This window comes from Styela clava, chromosome 9 (assembly GCF_964204865.1).
Source record: "Styela clava chromosome 9, kaStyClav1.hap1.2, whole genome shotgun sequence".
Lineage (NCBI taxonomy): Eukaryota > Metazoa > Chordata > Ascidiacea > Stolidobranchia > Styelidae > Styela > Styela clava.
In genome coordinates this window covers 817,507-835,734 of record NC_135258.1, presented here as the reverse complement: position 1 = coordinate 835,734, position 18,228 = coordinate 817,507, and the positions used below count along the sequence as shown (strand labels likewise).

General features: G+C 34.8%; 1 protein-coding gene across 1 annotated transcript in view; it reads right to left on the bottom strand.

The window, feature by feature from the left end:
* Positions 1 to 18,228, bottom strand: part of LOC120331108 (uncharacterized) — a 447,434-nt gene that overhangs the window by 337,635 nt on the left and 91,571 nt on the right. Inside the window, exons 4-6 of the mRNA XM_078116167.1 lie at positions 3,624 to 3,701; positions 3,308 to 3,382; positions 2,244 to 2,327 (exon numbers count right to left, since the gene is read on the bottom strand). Coding sequence (XP_077972293.1) covers positions 2,244 to 2,327; positions 3,308 to 3,382; positions 3,624 to 3,701 — 237 coding nt within the window. The remainder of the gene's footprint in view (positions 1 to 2,243; positions 2,328 to 3,307; positions 3,383 to 3,623; positions 3,702 to 18,228) is intronic.

The following is an 18,228-nucleotide window of genomic DNA, read 5'->3' as shown; positions in this document are numbered from 1 at the left end:
CGTCAACTAAATTTTCTTTGTAGTTTCTCTTCGTGAGGTATGTTTTCATTATTTTTGCATGTTTATCAAAGAGCTCATTTGTTGAACAGGTTCTTCTTATTCTGATGAATAGACTTTTTGGAATATTTTTAGTGACATGTTTAGGGTGGCAGGACGATGGCGAAAAATACTGGTGCGAGTCGGTTTCTTTGCTGAAGATTTCCGTTTCCAATTTGTTGTTAATGATATGAACCTTAACATCCAAAAACGTAATCCAGTTTGTTGAGCATTCGAATGTAAATTTGATTGTTGGATGTAAAGAATTTGCTAAGGTAACAAATTCCGATAGCTTCTCTTTGCCATGTGTCCATATAAGAAAACAATCATCAATAAAGCGGCAATAGTACTGTGGTTTTAAAGAGGTTTTGTCTAATAAATTGGATTCCAGGTTTGCCATAAAAATGTTTGCATACTTGGGTGCCAATTTTGTTCCCATCGCAGTTCCCTGAATTTGAAGGTAATGTTGTTCGTCAAAAACGAAGTTGTTGTTTGTCAGGACTAAGTTGGCTGCTTTTGCTATCCAGGGGATTTCTTGTTTGTCTTCGCTGAATCTGTTGAGGTATTTTTCCATTGCTTCTATGCCATCGTTGTGGGGGATGTTCGTGTAGAGGGAGACTACGTCCATACTCACTAGTAAAGATTCCTGTCCTATTGTTTTGATTTTTTGTAAATGATTTAAGAAATCCATGCTGTCTCGAATATATGAGGGTATAACTCTTTTACACATGAGCGGAGTCAGTTTATAATCTACATAGGCCGAAAGTTTTTCTGTTGCTGTGCCATTCGTTGATATTATGGGACGACTAGGGTGATTTTCTTTGTGTATCTTGGGTTGGAGGCGTAGGCGACCTGGTTTGGGGTCTTTTGGAAGGATTGATTTAGCTAATTTATCGTCTATTACTCCAGCTTCCTTCATTTTTGAGCAAAGATTAATAACATCATTTCCAATTTGTCTTGACTTATCTTTCGGCAGAAGTCGGTACACCGATTTGTCATTTAATTGACGCATCCCTGACGGATCTGTATGGTCACTATCTTTTTTTATACAAACTCTGTTCCATGAATCGCATATGCCTCACCTTTTTTCTAATTAACTCTGCGTTTGCTACCTCTAACACTATAATCGTGGCAGACAAGTAAGTCTTTTATAGACATTGCACTTGCTCATCCTATGCAGCCTCTTGTCAATTAAACCGCCAATTAGGCCAGCCCAATATGCCAGAGGAGGTTATTCAGAATCTTTCAATCAAAAACCATTCTACGCCAAATTTGTATTTCACAGACATTGTAGCACTTTCATACCAGTATAATAGAGTAGTTAACTTAATATTATATTAGATTAAAACAAAACGGTTTTATTATCAATTTTAATCATTTCTCATTGATTTGTACTTTGGCGGGTCACCAAAATAACACAGCAGGGTCGGTGGTTCGCCATCCCTGGTATATAGGATGAATTTTCCAGGGATGAAAGTCGGGGAAATCTTTCATTACATATTTCTTTCCATTGTTATTATCTGTTATTACCGGTATCCTACTACATAGTCAAGTGTGTGTAGTGTTTTGTAGCAGTGCAAGGTTAGCAGTAGCTTTGTGGAATTACTTGATACAACAGTTAATGAGATTTTATGTGTCAAGTTTTATAAAATTTTGTGCAAGAAAATTGCTAGTGTCAATAATAGTCTTAAAATCGATAACTAAATACATGCTTACCAATTGCTTGGGTCGCGAGAAATTGAAAAAAAAATAGGGTTTGCCCCAAAAAGTAGTTGCGGACCCCTGGTTTAAACCATTTGTTTACCCTAAGATTTTTAATATACCCACACAGGATAAATTTTAGCATAAAGTGAATTTCTCAAAATTCATATGCTTATCAAAATTCCAATCTACTGCTGTAACCAAAATATTTGCATGTTCTAACATGTAGACAAAGACAATATTACTTTTGCTTGAATACTTAAGAATGATGTAATCGTTTACATTACGGGGTCATTACGGGGTCATTACGTAATCGATTTGGCCGTAATTACGGAATTGATTTTTGTCAAGTACGTGCAAGCCTACCCCTGGCACATATTTATCACCAGAAGGTTCAAACCTGCGAACCCACAAAGTGATGCAGTAATGAGTCTATTTCTAAATCTTAGCATTATGCACCACATTACCAAGTTTTCCTTGGCCAAGTTTCAGATAAAGTAAATTACCTTTAGGTTCTTTTCCTCTGTAGATGTTAACGTTGCCATAAACATTTGTTGTTGCTACTTGCCCTTTAGTTATCGTTGCTTCATCTGCAAATTTGAAATAAAGAGGCTCCAAGTATAATATACCAATGCATGATACACATGTGTATTTTAGCACATGGGTAATCAAAATTTTCAATCTCCATGTATAATGGACACAGCGGGTTTCTGTTTCTCTCTTTAATTGCAGGTGTTAATTTGATGAAGCGTTTCAGACTTTCTGTCAATTTTTTTTCAATATAATTAAATATTACCATGTCGTCTTATGTTCGCAGCCTAAAGATGTGCTCATCGTGACATGCTGCTATTTGACATCAAACTATCATGCTGTTATTTTTCTCCGATCTTTTTTAAAGGCTGATAGGGCCAAATGTCAAAGTAATGTGTTTTCAGACACCTCCTGCTCACTAATTTGAGTGAAAAAAAGTGATGACTCTAAAAGTTTGCCAATCGACAGAATGAGAGAAATGACCCAGAGAAATGTGTGCATCTACCCATGCCAGTATAATCTGATTCTAACATATCAAATGAAATTAAAAGACTTAGGACTAATATATGTGAAAATTATTAACCAGTTGAAAAATCGACTAATATTTTTTTGAAAGTACGTATTAAACGTGGAAAATACAGTTATTTGAAATGAACAAATGGACTAATCAGTCCCAACCTAAGGGTCGTGACCCAAAACTGAGTCTCCTGAAAACCCTTTTGGGTTGCTTCGTTTAAAACAAAGAATTACAATTTCAGTTTATTTTCAAATAAATTTTATTGTTTATTTTGTATTGAGGTGTTGTCAATAATAATGGATATGTGGGACATATAAAAGCGTTAAAATTTGGCAACTTACATTTTGCTCATGTTAAATCACGCAACTACCGTGTATGTTGTTTAGTATTAGAGCATATCCTTGGGACATAAAATTTTACAATTTTTATTTTTGAAAAAATTTGGGTCATTTGAAAATATGTTAGGAGCCACTGGCTAATCTGTTAAAGAACTTACAAACAATCCAATTACCAAGTGCTTACCTGCAGTCATGTAAATGTTTGATGAAGCAATATCAACATTGGCATCTTGCTCTGCTTGCAAATATGTTGCAGAACCTGAAATGAAGAATGATGAACAGGGATGAACTTATAAAATGAAATTTATTGACAGTGAAAAAAGCAGCATCATGTCAAATCTCATGATACAGACAACGCAGCTTTTTAGAGAGAACCATCAACTTAGAGTGTATGAAAACATATCAGTCCAGATACGTGAGATAACACTCGGCATGGCATTCCGAAGTTCAAATAACTGGAAACCAATGGCAATATCAGAACAAACTATAAATACATTCACCTGCCACAAGCGCATCTTCATTGCTAATTTTTAAATTTCTGGTGCGTTCCTCTTTGCTTTGTATATGCGTTGACAAACCTGAATTGGAGATGAAAAATGTCTTATAGGGTAAGAGAGAAAAATTTCCATATTTGGTATTCTATGGTTGCCCATCAAAATTGAAAAAATAAAATTTGTAAAAATTAAGAAAAAATGAAAATAAAATAAAAACGAAATGAAAAAAAGAAAAAACTATTAATATCAAAATAAAAAAGGTTGACAACAATGTGCCGGTAGACAGCACATCGGTGTCAACATTTTTTATTTTCATTTTAATCGCTTATATTTTTAAACAAACATTCCAAATTTAATAGTGTTAATGTGTAAAGGCATAGAAATAAAATTTTGAAAACATACTTTGGAAAGAGTTACATGTGTGTAAAAAGGTAACGACTATTGCATTTTTCGTCTCACTACACCCATTTAGTATGATGGGTGGGATAATCAAACAGTACTGACGATACATACTTTTAAATTATAATTCAATGACTTCTTTTAATTTTTTAGAATAAATTCTTTTTAAACAGTTTTTATGAATACGAACATGCACAGAGAAACAGCTTAGGATTGGGAGTCATATTCGCTCTGTTTAATGCATGTATGTGATCACTCCCTCCTCGTTGCATGGTGCTAGAGCGGGCCTGGGCAAGTTGCGACCCGTGGCCCGCGGAAACGTTTCATCCGGCCCGCGGAATAGTTTTTAAATTTAAACACTTTCTCTTTTATTCACATATAAAATATACTGTAACTGTGAAGAAAAGAAATTTTTAGAATAATGAAAAAGTCGGTAATAACGCTCGACTAAATTTATTTAAAGTCACCGATTGTTTTCGTCAGCTCGAGTTGTTATTTAGAATGTATACACCTTCGGTGATTAGTCTCTTTAAATCACAAATTTCCCTCAACATAATATAGGTCTTGTATTTGGAACTGTGAAACCATTGAAAACAAGAGAGCAAAGTTCAAATATATGGACACGTTAATCAGAGAGAAGCAGTCCTTACATTTAACGCTACCGGTACCTATGGCGCTGTACACCATTTTAGGAAAACAACAACTTCGTTACACACCACCGGCGTTTGATGAGTACGTGATCAAAAAAACAAGAGTGCCAGCATAAAAGCGCCTTTTTAGGTTTTACAGGTTTTTTAGGTGTTCAAATAAAAGTAAAACGATCCATAGGTTCAATCCGCGTCCAATATTAAAAAATAAAAGTAATAGGCTTCTAGCAAAAAAATCAATCTTTAACCACTAAAAATTTCAAAGTAATTGGTCCAGTAATCAAAAAGAAAGGCGACTTTTTCATAACGCGTCAAAGAACAAGAACAACAACAACATAATATTGAAACGATTTATAGGTCCACTAACGTGTCCAAAAACGAGGTATTAATCATCGGCGACGAGATGCTAAAGATACTCGTAAATGAAAAAGGGAATCTGCAAGCAACTTAAATCTAGATTTTAGAGCGGCAATATAAAATACTAACAACAGAAACAAGTTATGATTCAGAAGGTCGCGACAGATTAAGAACACTGTTGTAGAAAATGGAAACTAAAAAATTTCTGCTGCCTACGGCACACATTTTATTTGCATGGCTTTTGTGGGTGCGATGTACCTTTTGATCAATTCTAAAACCACCGACGGGGGCTGTTATATAAGATAATTAATGTAAAGTAAATTCAATCGATTTTTAAGGTACTAAAATGAAAAAATTGTACTTGGTGTGCTTTCATCGCAGGCGTAGGGATTTTTCTGATGGTAAAAGAACTATGTCAATGTTGCAAGAACAGATCAGATTTGTCGAATTCAAGAAATCAACACCAAAAATAATCTGGCACTTTACCTCACATTTTTAGGTCCGCGGAATGCGGTGGTATTTCAGAATTGTAATGCTTATATTTTGTCAAAGCAGTCGCGGGTTAAGATGAAAACATGAAGCAAGACATTTTGATGTGCCCGTATCAATACATTATAAATATATCCGTATTTAAAAAATAGATATTTATAGTATATTCCGGCAGCCGCAGGTATTTTAGAGCAGTAAATCCAAGCTTTTAATCTCGCAACAACTTCCAGTGCATTAAAATATTCCGCGAACCTTGTCCAAGTTAAAAATGCTATGATGACAGCAAAGTTATATGAATCGCAATGTTAGGCCACCAAAGACAGGGTCCTAATTGCGCATTGTTACTCACTTTTCAGCATTAATGATAAAATTCGGCAGTGTTATGCAAGCGTTCTGTCACTCCGATCCAATGTTTTGATTGTCTCGAAATCGCGAGATTTGTGTTTAAACTGGTTTTAATAAATGTGCTTTGAATAAAAATTCTAACAAAGTACAATAAATATACGGTAGTACTTATCTATAGTACTTACTTATCTATAGTACTTATTTAAATGTGTAATATAATCCAATAAAAACGCGCAACTGACTCTTCTTAGTCCGGCCCGCCACTGCATTTTGAAAAATCAATGTGGCCCGATATCAAAAATAATTGCCCAGCCCTGTGCTAGAGGGTTTAAATGATGAAACAAGGCTTACTGTAACTATATACTTCGCTTATATTATAATTTGAGTTTCACTTTCGCAAAGATTTCATGACATACAAAATTCAATTGTATTGAAGCTGGAACTCCAGATCAGAGGATAAAATTAGGTTCTGGAAAATTTGTAATTTCCCCCTAGCTTCCAGACTCATGGGCAGACACTTTCCATAATTTTCTTTTTATTTGGGGGCAAGCCAGGATCGTCAACCAAAAAAAAACGGTGGCGTGTTCATACATTGTTACATCTGATAACCTTTGATTTTATCATTATACTAAATATTCAGAATGCCACTTCACTATTCAAGTATCTGATATCGCGGGACCTGTGCTGTTTTTCTTGGAAATGGTGTCCGGCGTCACTGAATGAACATTTCAAATTCCGGGAGAACTTGCCCATGGTTCTTGCTAACATACCAAAGTGACAAATTTTACAAAAGTATTTAGGTTAATTTAATTATTAATCTTGCTTAAGCGGGCTGATACCGCTTCGTAAATATGGATGTTAAAACAAATTATCGTAATAAGATATTCTATGAGATTTCAACTGGACTTGACATCAACATTTAATTTTACATTTCAACTAATTCACCATCTTTATTATGTCCATTTTCCTTTTTTCTGAAATGCCTAAAAAAGTAACTAATTTTTGAGTTCCTACTTTCAGTCCGTCCCCACATATACCACAAATGCAACTTGAATTATTATTCCGAAGTATGAAGACTAACTAAGGCAAAAACCTATCTCCTCCAAGGTATTCAAACCTATGAGTGGTCTAAAAAACAAGCAGCTTCAAGCCTAATTTGAACAAACCTTTGGATGCCTGCAGTAGCCTACATTAGTCCGATTTATCATTGTGTCATTTGATACAATAGATGTTTGTTGTACATTATCTGTTACGCTAGTTTTTTGCAAATAAACTGTTTTAAAGTCCTAGTTTCATATTGAGCCTCTTGCCCAATAAGCAAGTCTGTTATCTGGAAATGGCCAACTCAACAAAGTAATTGCCCACACTTGCTCTACATGCTCAGATGCCACATTTATTAGTAAGTTTTGTTTACTTAGTAAACAAAAGTGTGAATTTATTGCATACAAAATGTCTCCCAGCAGCAAGTCCAATTCAATCCCAGTTATGAACCTCTTAAATAGAGCATTGAAACTATGTCAGTGCCACAGGTTGAATATATTTGGTTTCCCCACTTCACCTAAGATGGGATAAATTAGTTCAATATTGCTCTGTGTGAAAATACTCGATATTATTCTTGGTTCATACCTGGTGAAGAAGAAATTCCCTTTTTTTTCATTTTTGGTTTGGCCGATGGTGCATCATCCTGCACTTGATGTTGTGGTGCAGGCGCATCATGTTGTAGTTCAGCTTGTGGTGCTGCTGAAATTAATATAAATATAGTTAGACAATACCGGGATTATGTTGTGTGATAAAAGTACAATTTTTCTAAACCAAAACTACCATCCAGACTTTCCCCTAAAAAATTATCATTAATTAATTAAGCATGTCAGTGCTATATATTGTCTGATAACACATTTCTCATATCCAGATGTAACCTAATTTTCTGGACCATGGTTGTGGAGAAGCATATTTGTAACAAAAACTTTTTATATAAATTGACACAAAGCACTCTTTGTGGCTGTCCCCTTTTTTATGCTATAGGCAAACAAAACATATGGTGCATGTCTGTACAAAGAAACTTCCAAAAACCGTGTTAATTCATTTAGCATTCCGGGGCTGTCCCATTAGGTTTGAGGAAAGCGTAATAAAAAAAATTTCAATTCACCTTAATGAACTTTATTTGCCTAAATTTGTCTTTCTTAATTCTTACTCATTTCACAAAACAACTACCGTATTTTCTCGACTATACGCCTATCACGTGGATGAGCCGACTCCCTAATAATAGCTTCAAAATAGTGAATTTATAAAAATTCGCATATACGCCGTTTCCACAAATCGTAACAGGGCGCACGCATCTATTACAGTCAATGATGTTCAATTCAAATTTAATACTCAAATATCGCGATTCGCTACCTTCTTGCATATGGCACACACATTCTAGCGCCGCTGTCCACATTTTGATTAAAACAATTTTCGATTATTATATTTTCTGTTTTATTGTAATGGAAGACAGCACTTTGTGGCACAACTAAATTACTGCCAACATGAAAGGAATTAAATCAGCGCCGACTTGAAGTACCAAACGTATAACATGAGGACATTTTTGATTGAAAATATTTTACAATCATTATTTTATATTAAGGTAGTCGAGATATCCTGAGCGGACATGCCGACATGGCAATAAATTTGGTAATTTTTCGCAAGTCTTCTCAAACATGCTTCATATATGGGCTGATTATTTTATAATGTATGCCAAAGTGTCTGCCATTATTTAATTGACTTTGTATACCAGCTGTTATTTGTCTTAATCCTAAAAACAAAAACGTGGCCGGTGCAATGAAGCACTCCCTGCCAGATAACGGCACTTAACGGCTACCACGAAATAAAGTGATTGATTTATGACCCTTCCGTTTTGCTGATTCAGGAAAAAACGGAAAACACAGATGTTGCCTAACCCATGGACGTACAGCGCAGTGTTTATCACACCATATTCATATGTTATTTCAACCTTTTAGTTACCGTAAATGGTTGTTCAAAATGATTGAAATTACAGTTTTATTGTTAAGAATTAATGCTGGAGTATTATTCTGTGAGATTTTTTGGTGCTATCTGAGTTATGCGAGAATAAGACGGTCCCTTAGTTGGGTAACTTTTTTTTTGAGTTTTAAACTCGGCGTATTTGCGAATAAATACGGTAATCAGTCCAGTGTGATTGAATAAGATTTTTCCTAAGATCTTCCAACTGAAGTTCCAATAGCATCATAATACCTAGTTCATATTTCATAAACACTTGTCGACTGGTGACGTTAAATCTACCAATAACACTCGCCACAACGAAGGTCACGTCTTATTAGTATGAAAGGCACTAGTTTACGAAAACCTATTGAAAGATATCTCAAGCATAATATTTTTATACTACATACACAACCATAGAAAATACAAGCCGATAGCCGCCCAAGATCTCCGCTGATTCACAAGGTGACCAGCATTTCAGTAAACCGTTACCATCCACCAAAATTGCACCTATAACAACTGCGCACTGCAGAGACTGGGATAACAAAACTGCCAGTTCAGACACGAAGACAATATTTATTAAATTAGGAAATTTATTAAAAGAACCCAACAACAACCATATTTAATCAGTGTGAAGAATGTGACTGCCTCCTTCCAACGAGATCTTGCATTCGTGGCTTAATGTTGCTCAAGCTCAAACGCAAATCTGTTCTACGTTTAATCGATTTCGGTGCTTTGATTTTAACAGACTCATAGCACTAAAAGTCAAGCTTTCAAAAAGATTGATCATACGATATTTTTCTTTTATGTTTATCAGCCATTTAATAAATTGTAATTATCAATATGACGGTAGCCTGGAGAATGAGGCTTTGCAATAAAAGCTACGGCCACTGTACAGTACATTTAACGACACAATAACGATTTACTTTAAAATATAAATTACTGTCGTTACGCAATAGCCTTATTATAAAAGAAGTGACTCCGATTCGAAATATCGAAACTTGCTAGCCTATGTAGCGTTATTCAACTTAACAGTGCAAACTACACGCTGTTGTGTATTTGTGTCATAGAACGCTGTTTTTCACACGGACGAAATTTGTGATTATGATGTTATAATTGATTGATCGTAATTGCTCTTGATATTACCTGTCTGCGTGCTTGTTATTCATTGTTTTGTTTGAAATATCTAGCATTAAGCCGAGAAGTCACACACATAATAAAAATAATAAAAGAAAAGACAACGATGGGCACTCGGCGACCCCAGAAATATTTAAGGCGACCCCACGTGGGGTCGCGACCCACACTTTGGTGACCACTGGTTTAGACGCTACAGCTAAACACAGACAAACAGACAAAAAGACTGAAAACAAGGGTCTCCTAGAGCGGAGATCCAATAAAAAAATAAAAACTGCTCTAGTGTACTGCTAGTATTAAAAAATTTGTTTGCGACAAATAACAAATCCAATTGAGATTATCTATCTCAAATATTCCCTTTTATCAGTAACTGCTACTATGATCAGAGTGAGAGAAAAAAAAATATATATTTTCACTTCAATTTTGAATTAACTATGTACGTATGTCTCAACTATGTATAAACATGCCGTTTACACAAAACCCTATTCATTCATATTAAAAATAATTACCATTATCTCCAAAATGCATGTGAAGGTTCACATTGTCTACATGAATCACTTCTGCTTGAGCTTGAACTACGTCTGCCTGAGCAACAATCTGATTTGCATGTCCTGCATGCAGTTCATCGATGTGTGCCCCTGAAAAAAAGTTTATTCAAGAAACCATAATATGCATTTCTTCTGATTTAACAAAAATATAGGTTTATGATTCAACCATCATAAGCGTCATTCGCATGATAATATTCAATAAATTTCTAACAGAGGTTTAGCCGTTGAACTGAACAAAATTAGAGAGCAATACTACAACTAGAGATCAAACATCAGAAAAATATAAACATACCTTATGTTCTAAATGAAAAGCTTGTTCTGAAATTTTTTGATGTAATAATTACAAATACATACCTAGAATGTTCACATTAGCTCCCTCTTGTGGTTGATTTTGATCTGCCATTTTTTCAGATAAAAGTCGAAACGTGGTAGATATGCTGCCGAGTACTATTTTCAAGAATAATTATATATAATATTTAATATCTGTTGAACATAAAAAAACAAATTTTGAAGTCAGAGAAAGGTGTATTTACAGAAACAATGAAAACAAAAACAAAAAATCTCAGCCTGGAAAAACAAATTAAAAATAACCATAGCATGCCTTCCAACCCCATGTTAACAAATATCAATGCCAGACTACACATGACAGTTTAAAGCTGACAAGTTCCTTATAAATTTGGTTACAGAGCTTCACAGAGAGATAACACTTTTTGCATTCATTGCCATCCTGTTGTGCCATATATGAAATTATCATTCCCGCAAGATGTCATTATACATAACTACGTTACAAATATGCTCGCCACTGGAATGGTGTACTACTCGTCGCTGTAGAGTAGTCCATGCATCTGGAAAAATACCTAACTAACCAATTCCTTACCCGACACGAACTGGTAAACGGATGAAAAGCCATGGTTAATCATATGATTAAGCCACCTGTCCTCTCCCTCAAGATAAATATGTAAAATTTACAGTCATGGCTTCTTCTACAGACCCAATACTCGAATCTTCAATAGCCAAGCTATTCTTATATATGAAATAGACTTAGTGAGTAACCTATTTTAAATTTCTATTCAATAAATAAAATAAATTATTCAGTGTTCAATGCTAGAACATAACTCAGATATAGGCTATTTATAAAACATCTGAAAATACATGTCACATTATTAGATAAAATGCATCTCATTTTGACAAATTTTTCCAGGTTATCAAAGTTTAATATGATGCAATTATCAAACCCCTTCCAACATATTAAATTTTTTTGCAACCCTGTGAGATTTAATAATTGTTTTTCCAATCAAAGATTTAATAATTGTGTTTCCAATCAAAGATTTAATAATTGTGTTTCCAATCGAAGATTTAATAATTGTTCAATCAAAAGTTTGCAGAAGTGCAATATATATAGTACTTTGGTGTAAAATTGGCTTACTCTTTGTGACCTCTAAAATCTAATAAGCGCCCTCCTGTGGGGTTGCAACATCCAGTTCGTGATCTACAGGATAAGTTGAAGTAATTTCAGGCTTTAGTGGTTACTGCAATCAAAGCTTTCTCATAGGCTCACGTTAACACAGATATATTGCTATGACCAAGCCGTAATTTTTATTATGCAAATATCTACCAGAGGTAAGTTAGATGCAAAGGTAAATATTCATCATACCTGATAGCTAAACAGGTTATTTATGAATGTTATTCCTAAATGATCTGTAATTTGGCATCAGGGAATTAAACTAATCTCTATTTGTGATGAGAATAAGAATATTAAAACTTGAAGAACCTGTTTGTCTCAATAATAGCTCAATTTATGTTGCTGTTCTATAAATGTATGTGAATATATTTGCAAACAGGAACTTTCTATTTATAATTTTAACTTCTAAAATTGAGTTAAAGCTTGGTATCTACCTACTGTATAACCTTATGTAAAATATTCGATGTGGCTAAAATTTTCATCACATTGATATGATGATGATGGTAATTCAAAAGCATCCCTATCAAGGATTCACAATCCTCAAAGTAATCCTGCATAATAATCCAACCCTATTGGCACTACCTTTAATCAACAAATCAGCAGATATTAAATTTGTAGTAACTGGTTTTGATATTTCGCCGGATGAGAACAGAAGGGGCCTAAGTCACATTTTTGGAAAATTGACTATTTTCAATATTTTGGGGTTTTGAGCCATGCTCTACAAGGTGGTGGTCTTGAATTCCTGAATTTCTCAATAATAAAAATTTTAGCTGGACTTAGGCCTAAAATATTTAAGAACAGAATGGGCCTAAGTCCAGCTAAAATTTTTATTATTGAGAAATTCAGGATTTCAAGACCACCACCTTGTAGAGCATGGCTCAAAACCCCAAAATATTGGAAAAAGATAGTCCTAAGTTCCAATATGATGGGCATGAACATCAGAAATGAAATGTCCGAAACTTACATCCCTAAAAATTTGTTCAGTGCAACTTAGGCCTAAGTCACCTTGTTTTACCTTGCATCCCATACAAAAAAATTCAGAAGTTGTTGAGAACAGAATGGGCCAAAGTTTCTTATGGGGGTAAAAAAGCAGGAAGGAATTGAAGCTGAAGTGCCAAAAAATATTGATTACAAAGATATTCTCATCCACATTAAAATAACCAGAGCTCAGGACTTTACTAAGTGTGAATATCTAGAAATTCGAAAATAAAAAAATTCCAAATTGTTTCTTGCGTTTTTCTCAAAACTCAAAATTGTGACTTAGGCCTGTTCTGTTCTCATCCGGCGATTTTCTAGTTCTGATATGTAAGCAGGGTGACCAAATTGAATTATAATATCAAAAAAGTGTGGAATGTGCAATAACGCTAAAGCACCAGCCGCCAATGTTCATTTTCATTATTTTCTGTGGGACACGACAAGTAGCATTATCAAAGTGTTAGTTGTTGAAGCGTCGCCAATACATGACCAAATACTGCTTTTTCTGATTTCTTTGTTCCGACAGAACTACTGGAGATTATGTTTACCTGATAAACAGTTCTGGTTCAGAGAAGATCCAAGAATATCATTCAACCACAAAAAATGTATTTTGGGAAAAATAATATTCCTCCCCATATTTGTTAGCTTATTATAAAAAATACTATCAGTCTTTACCAGCAGATCATTTAAACAAAGTTGACACAGAGTCGACTTAGAGCGAACACAATTAAATTAATATCAATAAATGGCAAGTCATTTAAATGTCACAAATTTCCAATTTGGACCCCCCCCCTCTTTTCTGGCTGCGCCGGTGGCTGGGTGAATCTGGAATTCCAAATACATTCTAAAATCCTCATCAATTGGACAGGGACATGGGAATTAGAATTAATAATATTATCATTGGTGATTACGGGGGTCCTAGCCCCCCGTTTGGAAAATATTTTGATGTGAAATTTATATCTATTATTTAGCTGTCTTTACATCTTCGCCTATGTGAACTCACAGTTCTTCCACAAATGTAAAACCTGAACTTCGATGTCCGCCGTTGCGTGAGAATCAAGACTTGTAGAAAAAGTACTTCAAAATATTGTTAAACTATTATTAGAAAGTCGGTCGCCAAAACGATTGCAGTGACAAAAAACAATCCGCAATTGCGATAAAATTACAACGCCGCATTGTTAAAGTGTTTTCAGTATTCTAGTCATTTTCTTCTAAATAAAAAGAAATGTTCGAATTATTCGATTACAAAAAAATCGGATTTTGTCAGCCCCTAATCACGGCATACATAAATACTCATTGAATAACAATAAAAAAGTCGACCCGACCCAATAACAATAAATTACCACGAGTATTTGTAACGATTGTAACGTCACTGATATCCGCGAATTATACTTTTCTCTCAAAATGGATTTTCACTGTTTTTATCGTTTCATTTTTCACATTTGTTTCTCCCCGGTATTAGATAGCTCATTTATGAAACAATAAAAAGCGAACAATGCGAATGGTTACCGATGATGGCGGATTATTTAATAGTCGACCATATTTGCAAGTATATTCTTAAAATAGGACGTGCTAAATATTAATCAAACGACAACAAAGCCAGGCGATCTACACGCAACACGTCTATTCAACAGACTTTCGCTGACAATTGTCTGTTCTTCAATAAACGCCTTACTGCGTGAATTGCACTTTTAGCGCGCTGTTTTATTTCCACCGTAACCCCCCATTGGAAAAATCCCGGCTGCGCCCCTGAGACGAATATTATTGAATACACATTAGTGTTAGTTCATCGACATAATAGAGATAAATTCCGCCACGATTATCCCTCTACGCAAGTATTAATTGTTGTGCTACCACGGGCTTTAATTTATTTTTTCTCGCGAAACCATTCCTTAATTTAATAAAAAACGCAAATGTTATTGCGCAATCACCGTCATAATCCGAGTAACGAGTGAATGATAAACAAGTACAGTAAATCCGATTCGCAAATTTCCATCAGCCAATGACATGTTTAATTTTTCAAATATTTCATGCCGGCTGTTATACTTTTATTTTTGCTGAGTAATATTTAATAGCTATATAATTATTGCCTCGCCAAACATGTCTGTATCCGATTGCGATGAAAAGTAGGACAAGATAATTGTAAAATGTTTTTAATCATAACGTGGAGGACGGTGCTATGATGTGTGCGCGGTATCCGGTATTCTTATAAACAAGAAAAAACGATATTCGAAGGCAGCAATATTCGAATTGGACATCCCTGGCGTAAGGCACTGAGTGCTTTATGGCTGTTAAAATAACACACGTACCATTCCAATGTCTATTAATTTTATTTAGTATTAACAAAGGTAGAGATCATTCTGAACAACTCATTATTTAATCGAGCGCTACAAAAAACAGTGAATTAGAAATGATAAGAAGGACTCTGTATGTAGATGAGTTGAGCTACTGTTATTGTGTAGTCTGGTATCTCCTCTTGATCGTTTCACCGCACTAGAAAAACTAGTCAACCGGCTACGACTGCTAGAAAATATTTGTCTAAAAATACTCACTTTCTGAACATTCTGGAAGTTTAAATGTGACTGGTAGACCGTGGGTGGGCGATAATAGGTCAACTCTGTATCTGATCAAACATGGCCGTTTAAGTTAAAGCGAGAAGTGATTCGCACTGCATGCTTGGCCTGGCGCGTGTTAAGTTACACAGTGTATAAGTTGACATTCCTCGAGTTTAATAGCACCTGCATAGAAGTATTCGATTCCCCGCTTGTCAAATGCTAAACAAGGAAAATTTCGAAATAAACAGTTGCTTCATAAAGGATAATTCATTCACGAGATACATATCAATAGTCTAACATTTATAACGATGATATCCTTAACATATCAAAATACCATAGATTGTCAAAATCCACAGAATAATATTAGGGATTTTTTGTAGAAGTATATTCAGTCGGTGGGAAATTAAAAATATAATTAATGGATGGCATCGAATGTTTTAAAATTATTTGCGAAGATTTTCGGTCAAATAATATTTTTGCATAGTTTGGATACTTGGTGACAGATCTTCTTCGAAAATACATTAGTTATAAGTATCGTAAGTTATATCGCAAATCAAGACACGGTGTCACATTTATTTTGCACTCCCAAAAGATGACATATTTTGCAAATCAAGTCGACGATCCTATCGTCCAAGAAACGTTTGGTCGAGTGTCTTGTGGTATTTGAGTCAACGGTGAATCAGAAAATAAGTTGCCGTGTTTGGTGAAGACAGTTAATCATTTCCGGCCTAACTATTGCGTGGTATTACACAAACACGTATTGAATGGGGTCAAGCATAGTACCGATAAGAAGTTGAGAACAGAAAATCAAGATTTTATAATACAATTGAATCTTCTGATTTTAACAGGTTCAAAATCACGATTACGGCAACTTTATTTCACGAGTCTTGTTCGCACAGAGTAAACAATTAAAATTAATACATTTTGAGGTTAATAATTTACGCTAATTATTAACGAGAGCCCCACTAATTGTGGTACACACTGCGATATTATAGATTGAGGGGCACCACGCTGGCCCTGCATCTGATGAATTAATTCTCGGAGACTATCTTTGAGTACATTCGGCAATCTAACATTAACAATTATTTAATGATGTTTCACATCTATTTTTTGTATCGCCCTAATTTAGAATATCACTATTTAGAAATCACATGAATTTTAAACCGTCACCAACGATCGGGAAACTCTTTGAGTATGATGTTTGGATGACTCTAAAAAATGCTGTTTTGACGATCTCACCAATGTGCGACTACTTCTTTTTGGCGGCTGACTTTTTTTACAGTCTTTAGTTCAAAATATTATTGCAAAAATTCTCAAATTTTATAGTCCGGAGAATGCCTGTTTTGTATCAAATAAAATCCAATGCAGAGGGCATTCCCAAGACAGTTGTACATTTACGATTTTAATACAGCAATATGGTGGGGAATTCCGGCTATTTAAATAATTATAAAAATATAATAGGTTTCTGGATTCGATTTAATTAAATTTCGCAAGATTTTACCGGGAAATATTATTTAGAGTTTTAGACCACATAGAAATACCATTATTGCCGATTTATTTAATCGTTATTTTAACTCGCAGCAACACTGAATATTCAAGCATTGATGCGGAGTTTTTTTTTATACGAAAATAATACAGACACGATAGAAGATAAAAATCTGAATAAAATTAATTCAGCTTTTGTAATAGTTATCTTTAACACTTCCAGCTGAAGTGAACGCACAGTTCCGCCTGAAGTGGCCGCCTTTACATGTGAAATAATGCTTGTGAATAAAATAGAACACGCTTTAACATAGCTTGCCAACATAAGCATGTCGGTCGTTGAAATAACCACGGTGACAAAACCAATCAGCGATTAGGATAAATTTAAAAAACGCCACGTTGTTATCGAGTTCTAGTCTTTCAGTAATCTCCTAAACCAGGGGTCGGCAACCTTTTGTCGCTCGCGGGCCAAAATTAAGGGTGCAAGTCATTGGCGGGCCGCACATATTTTAAGTTGAAAAATCGAACGGATGGTTTTTTTTTATAATAAAAATCAAGCAGTGATACATCTCTCGAATAGAGTATAGATTTATTTCCTCATTGCATCTCATAAAATTCATTTGCATATTTTCGGCGCCATTGAACCCTTTGCACTTAGCATCAACTTTTCTGCGTTTTGTTGCCATTTGCTTAATTATAATTAAATTATATGCTCAATAAACGAGTAATTGTTAATTATATAATTGTTAGATTATAATATAAAGTATATATTTGTCAAAACGGATGTTTTGTCACCATAATTTAGTGAAGCGTCGCGGGCCGGATTATAGTGCTCCGCGGGCCGGATCCGGCCCGCGGGCCGTAGGTTGCCGACCCCTGTTCTAACCTACTTAAAGCTTATCCACTTCTGGCACTCTGGCCTTCTATTATATATTAAATATACGGTATTCATTATTCGTCATTCGTTAAAAATATTTGATTTTGCCCATAACTAATCGCGACGCATGTGGAATATCTTATTGAACGATAGTAAAAAAAGACTTCATTAACATTAAATGACAAGTAAGAGTTTTAACGTTCAGAGTTTTATCTGATATCCGTGAGATGTAATTCTCGCTCAAATTAATTTTCACAATTTTTATCGTTATATTTCAGAATACGGTCATATAATAGGAAACAATTTTTGGGAAAAATATCGATATCTCGCGGCACACTCACAATTGG